The sequence below is a fragment of the Erithacus rubecula genome, assembly GCF_903797595.1.
Source record: "Erithacus rubecula genome assembly, chromosome: 6".
Lineage (NCBI taxonomy): Eukaryota > Metazoa > Chordata > Aves > Passeriformes > Muscicapidae > Erithacus > Erithacus rubecula.
In genome coordinates this window covers 38460358-38467238 of record NC_136688.1, presented here as the reverse complement: position 1 = coordinate 38467238, position 6881 = coordinate 38460358, and the positions used below count along the sequence as shown (strand labels likewise).

At 49.7% G+C, this 6881-nt stretch overlaps 2 protein-coding genes across 3 annotated transcripts; one reads left to right on the top strand and one right to left on the bottom strand.

The window, feature by feature from the left end:
* Window positions 1-1886: 1886 nt before the first annotated feature.
* Window positions 1887-5212, bottom strand: ZC2HC1C (zinc finger C2HC-type containing 1C). 2 transcript variants are annotated; one of them, XM_079308716.1, is made up of 3 exons: window positions 4665-5212; window positions 2946-4185; window positions 1887-2278 (listed from the first exon to the last, which is right to left on the bottom strand). In XM_079308716.1, exons 2-3 carry the CDS (start codon window positions 4164-4166, stop codon window positions 2012-2014), a joined length of 1488 nt encoding a protein of 495 aa, XP_079164842.1. In that variant the 5' UTR covers window positions 4167-4185; window positions 4665-5212; the 3' UTR covers window positions 1887-2011. The 2 variants fall into 2 exon arrangements, with proteins under 2 accessions (XP_079164842.1, XP_079164841.1); XM_079308715.1 differs by having other exon boundaries at window positions 2946-4173; window positions 4665-5211.
* On the top strand, window positions 5195-6404 carry ACYP1 (acylphosphatase 1). Its single transcript, XM_079308725.1, has 2 exons — window positions 5195-5356; window positions 5749-6404. The coding sequence occupies exons 1-2, from the start codon at window positions 5273-5275 to the stop codon at window positions 5962-5964; spliced, it is 300 nt and encodes a 99-aa protein (XP_079164851.1). The 5' UTR covers window positions 5195-5272; the 3' UTR covers window positions 5965-6404.
* The last annotated feature ends 477 nt before the right edge of the window (window positions 6405-6881 follow it).

Below are 6881 nucleotides of genomic sequence, written 5' to 3'. Positions count from 1 at the left end.
AAAAAACCCATTCTTTTCTCATACTGGTACATCTCTTCCTAGTGACGTCAGGAGGGTTTTTTTGTGTTTGTGTGTTTATTTCCACAATTTGAGTGCCAAGTGGGGAAATGAGTAACAGGAAGAGAGGCTTAAAGAAAAGAAGTACCTGTTTCTTTCAGATGATCTTCACTGATCATTAAGGCCTACAGAAGGGAGAGCCTGACTGACACCTGTTCAGCCAACTGTTCCTGCACACTGAATTTATTGAATTGGCAAATATCTTGACAAGCAGAGCAGAGTTAAAGATTTAAAATTGACTGGAGATTTGGATGCTGAAAATGCAGCATGTCTCTGAGAGGGGGAATGTACTGCAGGATCAAAAGAGGAAGCTGAGCTGGTGTGAATAAAATAGCTTGAGTAGCATCAGGGTAACTAACCATGATAGCAAAGCAGCACCCTAAATCTCTGTGCTGAGCCTGACTGTCTAATGTGTTACTAAGTTTTAACCCAGTTATCAGAGACTATCTGGATATTGAAACAATAGCAAATACCTTAGCTCAAAACAGGTAACTGCTGTGGTAACAAATAAAGTCTGGTGATTAAATTCTAATAACTTTTGTTTAATACAGAGTTTCAGTCTTTTCAATTATATTGTGTGAGCCATTTGCCTGTCTGTTATGAGAATTCCCCAACACATGGGTTTATTTTATAGCATCAAATGCTTTTCTGTGTGTATCCACGTCACCATTTACACTGCTGATCTTTAGAATTCACTAAATATAGTCAGTAAAACATAGTGCAAGGGAAACAGAGTTAATATTAGAATACAGGCAGTGTTGCTGAATTGTTTTAACAAATGTCTTCAAATCACTTATATCTTTTATGAATTCAAGGAGGCTGGCATAAAGGTTTCAGTTTACCCCCTTCCTACCTCTTGTCAGCTCTTGCTCTCTTGCTCTCAGGGTTTTTCGAAACCCTGAAGTTAAACTTCTCTGATCAGTTTTGGATACAGTAATTATTTTCCCTTCTTTGAGTTTGCTTTTTCCCTCAGGTTTGTACACGACATTGTTGGCTGCCAGAGTGCAGCAATGATCCTTTCTGGGACCCTTCCTGCTTTTCAGGGTGTGCCAAGGGATTGAGATTTCTGCTCACGTATCTATAGGACAGAAGCTCTTCAACATCTTTTGGGAGTAAAGTTCACTCATTGAGGCTGAAGTATTTCTTCATATTCAGCTTCTGACTATTCCAGCTTAATCTAGCTGCTTTAGATCTTTTCCTAGGTTCTCATGAGCTGCTGGTATTGCTGCTGGAGGACTTGCAAAAGAAGCTGCTGGAGTTTTTTATTCCCTGTTTGCTTCTTGTTGCAACTTTCTCATACAAAGTAGTCATTCTTACAGTGAGAACACAGACCACTCTGTGACCATTTAAAATAACTTTTACACAAGAGAACTAGTTTAATATATTTAATAACCAGAATCTAGGAAAATAATATCTTGAGAAGAAAACAAAAGAAAGGATATGTCTTTGTCATAATTCCCTACCATTGAAGCAATCAAGATGAATATAAGCAGATGACTTAAGGAAGGGTGCAAGCTTTGTGTTTTAGAGGTTCCTAGCAACTTGGCCTGCAGGAAAACTCAATTAAAAAATAAATAAAATTAAATCTGATTGTGATGGTTGTTCTGTTGCCTCAAGGGCCTGGCTAATTCAGAGTATCCCTGTTGTTCTATGCACGTGAATTAACATAAGGATTCAATAAGGATTACAAACAGTAAGTGCCTGTTTTTGCTAGCTTTTATAACCCCTGGAATTTCTGATCCTGAGCTTCTTGTGCTGAGGAAAGGGGTATCTTCTATGGGACAATCTAGGGTGCAGGTCAAAGTATAAGGGTTCTGTTATTCAGCTGCTCATTTGCTGTACATAGAAGCTTGCAGCCAGTGTTGTGACTTCAGAAAACAGGTGTCTGTAGCTGAGAATCTGGCAAAAGGCAGGCAGGGAATCACAGCAGCAGGTACAGTTGGGCAGTGTCTGATCAGCGCCTCCTCTGTGCTGGAGGTGGGGGCCTATTCTTGATGGTTTTGCATTTGGGGATGTGCCTCTCAGCTACTCGGGGAGCAAACTTGCGTCCGCAGTAGGTGCAGGCAACATAGTCTGGATTTTCGATGGGAGGCAATGGGGGCAGGTCAGACACCTTCCTCCCCTTAGCGAGGATCTGCTGCACCTGCCGGGCCTGTGACAGGATGTGGATGAGAGCCTCGTGCTTCTGTTTCCAGTTGCTCTTTCTGGGTGGTGTTTTACTCTGTGGAAGGCAAAGGCAGTCAGGGTCACTGGGACCACCATCAGCCTCCATTCTCAAACTTATACCTAGAGCCCAACCCATGCTACCTGTCCCCATGTGCCTTCCCTGTTGACATGAAACCCAGTCTGGGAGGCTGAGTCCCACAAAGGGAATCAGAGCAGCACGAAAGACAATGTAAAGGAAATACTGAGGGAAATATCAGTATTTAGAAAGAGTTTGAGGATAGCCAGAAAAGCAAGCACTAGGGCCAAGGAACTAAAGAGGCTTGCTATATCTGCTTTGCAGGAATAGAGCTGCATGTTTCTATTGCCTTCACTTTAACAGACTGTGTTATCTGGATTTTCAGTCGGCTGCCTGCAGCCCCTGATGTCATAGAGTTTAACTGCAGCAGAACCAGCATGCATACTAACTCTAGCAGGGAAGTGAGCTTTCTCCAGTAGTACACCCTTGACACATTATAAAGCCAAGTCAGGACTCCTGCCTCCATCTATGAGATTTGAAATGGATCTATTTATCCATTTGGCAAGAACTTTTCAGAGGGAATATCTGTATTGTATCCCTTAGCCCCATGTACATGGGAAGGTGCTTGTGTCTCAGTCAGATGTTGAAGTGGAAGGAGTGTGAACAGTAGATGTGGATCCAGGGAGGCAAAGGGACTGCATATTACCTGAGGACTCTTTAAGCTCTTCCTCTGCTGATACTGTTCCAGTTCTGTTCCCCTAGTTCTGGCCTTGCTGGAGTCAAACACTTTCCTCTTGGAGTCTTGGTTCTTGCCACAGATACTCATATGTTTCTCGAGCCTTGTGCAGAGAAACTTACGTTTGCAGAAGCTGCACTGTCCAAAGCCCTCCTGCTCCACAGCACTGGCAGCCTGTGTGTATAGCATCTCTGCTGATGGGTAGTCATTAGAATCTTGGTCTGAGAGGGCAGAGAGAGAAAGGCTATGTTTTGGGGCCAGTTTTGAACAAGAAGCTGAATGTTCCATAGGTATGTTGTCTTGTATTTTGCTGTTGTTTGTTTTATCATATTTTGTGGCCACCAGCCACTCCTTGAGTTTCTCCACAGCCAGCTCTTGTGGGTGGAGAGTGGTGCCAGGCTTGGGGACAGTGTCCTCTGCAGACTGTGCCCCACTGAAGATCCCAACACCCGGCTTGTCTGCAGCTCTGAAAATTTTCTGTTCAGGGTGTCTTGTGGCCTTGTGCTCACTGATCCTCTCCACTTCACTTTCTCTTCTCTCCTCTACCTTAATAAGCTCCTTCTCTCTTTGAATCCTCCTAAGTGTCTCCTCTGTCCTCTTTAGCTTCTCTCCAAGAAGGGCCTTTTTCTTTTGAATTGCCTCTTCCAGGTTCCTTCCATCTGCCTCCAGCTTTAGGATATTGGCCAGCTCACTCCTGTATAGATGGGGAATTGATGGTTCAAGCTCTCCTGTCCAAGGGCAGAGCACTGCAGCTAACTGAGACCTCCCTGCTGAAACCATCCCTTTGCTTATTGAGCTTGATCTATGATTTGGAGCTTCTCGCACATGTGGAGAACTTCCAGTGTTGAGCAGTGGAGCTCTTGCACTCTTGTGATGAGAAATTGGTTGCAGGGGATATGCACGGTCCACTCCTTCTTTATGCCTGCCTAATGATTTAGCTGACAGAGTACAGGCCTGGCTGATGAGATCCTTGCTCTCGAGTCCACCTGACCAGAAGCCTCCATGCCTGGGCCTGGCCTGAGTGCTTTCTGCAGATACAGAATAGGAATATCTTTTGTTCTTTTGTGCATAGAAATCTTTTGAACTTGAATCCATGAATCCATGCTGAAAGTTGTTCTTCTGGTGTTTCAGCTGGGAGCCAGGAGAAAACTTAGTAGCTGTCACCTCAGGAGCCACTGGTGGAAAAGCCATTCAGTGCCTGAGAAAGAGCCTGACATTAGAAGCAAAACCACTACAAACAATTTTATCCAAAACTGAACAAATGTTCTCCTAACAGTTTATGCATGGAGGCTGCAGACAGAGGTTATAATAAGTATTAGTAAAGATTTTGTAACTTTTCTGCTTTCTATAAATCTATACATTCCTTCCATCTAGGGAGTTCCCATGTTGCGTCTTCCAGTCCCAACCGTTTATGCAGCCAGAAAAATGACACATTTTTATTTCTTTTCTGTCTGAGCCCTGTCTTATCATGGTAACAGCAGAAATATACTGCTACGACAGAGGAATTGTTATACTCCCCAGCGGTTTCCTATAACGTGTACCTTCAGTTCTGGCAATGTGATCCACAACTCAGTCACACAGACCTGACGCGCAGAGTCCGACCAAGCTCAGCACAATCTTCCTGTGGCTCGTTTCACCACATCCCTCGAGGTGTGCGGGGTGCTCACGCCGCGGGGCGAGCGGGGTTACCTGCGGGGCTGCGCCGGCCTCCCTCCTCGGCAAGCTGCGTCGCCACACGCTGCGCTTATGGCCCGAGAGACGCGGCCCCTCCTGCTGCTGCTGCCGCGGAGCCGTGCCCGGCGCTGTGCCCGGTGTGGAGCTGTGCCCTCCGCGGAGCTGTGCCCGGTGTGGAGCTGTGCCCGGTGTGGAGCTGTGCCCTCCGCGGAGCTGTGCCCGGTGTGGAGCTGTGCCCGGTGTGGAGCTGTGCCCGCCGCGCCGCCGGCGGCTGTTGCCAGGAGACCGGCACCGCTCCGGCCGGCGCGCGCCCCAGGATCGCTCCCGGCCGCGCGGCCGTTCCATTACGGCACGAGCACGGCACCCGTGGGCGACCCTGATGCATTATTCATGAGGCAGTCCGATATGTACTCCGTGAGGCGGTCCGGTGTTCATTATTCATGAGGCGGTCCGGTATCCATTATTCATGAGGCGGCGAATGAGGGGCCAGCCCGACGCCGCTACGGCTCTTCATTGGTCGCAGGAGGGAGGCCCCGCCCCCGCGGCCGCCAGGCGGCGCAGGCGCAGCGGGGCGCGCGGCTGCCACAGGCGCAGGCGGAGCGGGAGGCGGCGGCGGTGCCGCCATGGCGGACGGCGATGGCTTGGTGTCTGTGGACTACGAGGTGCACGGCAAGGTGCAGGGCGTGTTCTTCCGCAAGTACACGCAGGTGCGTGCCGCGGGCCCCGGGGGCGGGCTGCCCTGCCTGCTGGCGTGCGCCGCGCCCGCTGTCACTGCGGGCGCCGCGGAGAGGCCGAGCCGCGGGCGGGCCGAGGGCTGAGCTCCGGCTGCTGCTGAAGGCGGCTGATACCGCAGTGCAGCTGGCAGCCTGGCTGGTTATGTAAGCTTGACTGAAGGGTGAGTTTCAGCCCCAGTTTTTCGCGTGAAAGAATATACTGAGTAGTCGAGTGAATCCTTTGCTGCTGTCCTGCTGCCTGAGCCACAGGAACTTCCTTGGAGGTCTGTGTCTTGCCAACAGAGTTGGCTCCTATATGCGAATGTTGTTCTATTGCTCTCTTACAGTTTGGATTAATCTCATTTTGCTCTGCATTGTCTTCTCAGGGAGAAGCCAAGAAGCTGGGGCTTGTTGGCTGGGTCCAAAACACCAGCCACGGCACTGTTCAGGGACAAATCCAGGGTCCGACTGCCAGGGTGCGGGAGCTGCAGGAATGGCTCAGGAAGATAGGAAGTCCCCAGTCCCGTATCAGCCGAGCAGAGTTCAGCAATGAGAAGAAGATTGAGGCACTGGATCACAAGGAATTCCAGATTTTGAAGTGACTTTGTCACGGAAGAAGCAAAGTCTGGAGCGTGAGCTGCCCTCACATTTCCTCTCTTCCTCGCTCACTCATTCAGTCAGCCAATGTTCAGCTCTAGAGAACTTTATTTTATTAAATTTCTAATTTATTGTTTTGCTGCACTGTTGGTTTGATGCTCAGCTTTTCTCAGAATTCCAGTGTGTAGTAAAAGAGCTGTGTTGTGTCAGTTAAAGGGGTTGTTCAGGGCCAGAACCTCTGTTTCCAAGTATACGTGGTTTGGGGAGTTGTACATGAAATAGATCTGAAATTTGTAGCGTAGTGCTCATGTGAAGGAAATCACAGGATCAATGCCGATAGAAAATATCGCTAAAAACATTATTTCTGTGCATTAAATGCCTCAGAAAAAAAAAAAATTATTCCAGAACTTCATATTTTCTGTGGAATAAAATTGCTTCAATTTCACCTCCTGTGTGGAATGCATGTCGGATGGAGGAATTGAGTGGATGACAGCTCTCGGAGCGGGATTTTGTTGCCAAAGCAATCCCTCTCTGTCCCCGCTCGCGGCTGTGCGGGAATGGCCAGGGGGAAGCTGTGCTTCCCAAAGCTCCCGGCTTTGCCGGCTTGGTTGGGCTCAGTCGGGCGGGAACTACAACTCCCGGCGTGCCCTTGCGCGGGCCCCGCCCGCTCGCGGCTGCGCACGCGCCGTTGCCCCGCGCGGGGGGCCCGGCGCCGTTGGTCTCGCGCGGCCGCCGTTGCGGGGCCGGCCCGGTGCGGTGGGTGCTGAGGGGGCGAGGGCGGGAGCGGGGCCAGGGTCAGGGGCGGCCGGGAAGAGGAAACGGAGGGCACGGACCGCCTGTGGTGACGAGCTGAGCCGCGGCTCCCCTCCGCCCTCCTCAGCCCTCGGGGCCAGGGAGCCTCGGGAGACCTGTCACAGCGGCG

Bases quoted from the DNA above. Each gene is read 5' to 3' on its own strand.
- ZC2HC1C (XM_079308716.1), bottom strand. From the start codon at position 4,166: ATGGCTTTTCCACCAGTGGCTCCTGAGGTGACAGCTACTAAGTTTTCT. The intron at 2,279-2,945 runs GTAATATGCAGT...TGCCTTCCACAG, and splicing joins AGAGCTTAAAGAGTCCTCAG to AGTAAAACACCACCCAGAAA.
- ACYP1 (XM_079308725.1), top strand. From the start codon at position 5,273: ATGGCGGACGGCGATGGCTTGGTGTCTGTGGACTACGAGGTGCACGGC. The intron at 5,357-5,748 runs GTGCGTGCCGCG...TTGTCTTCTCAG, and splicing joins TCTTCCGCAAGTACACGCAG to GGAGAAGCCAAGAAGCTGGG.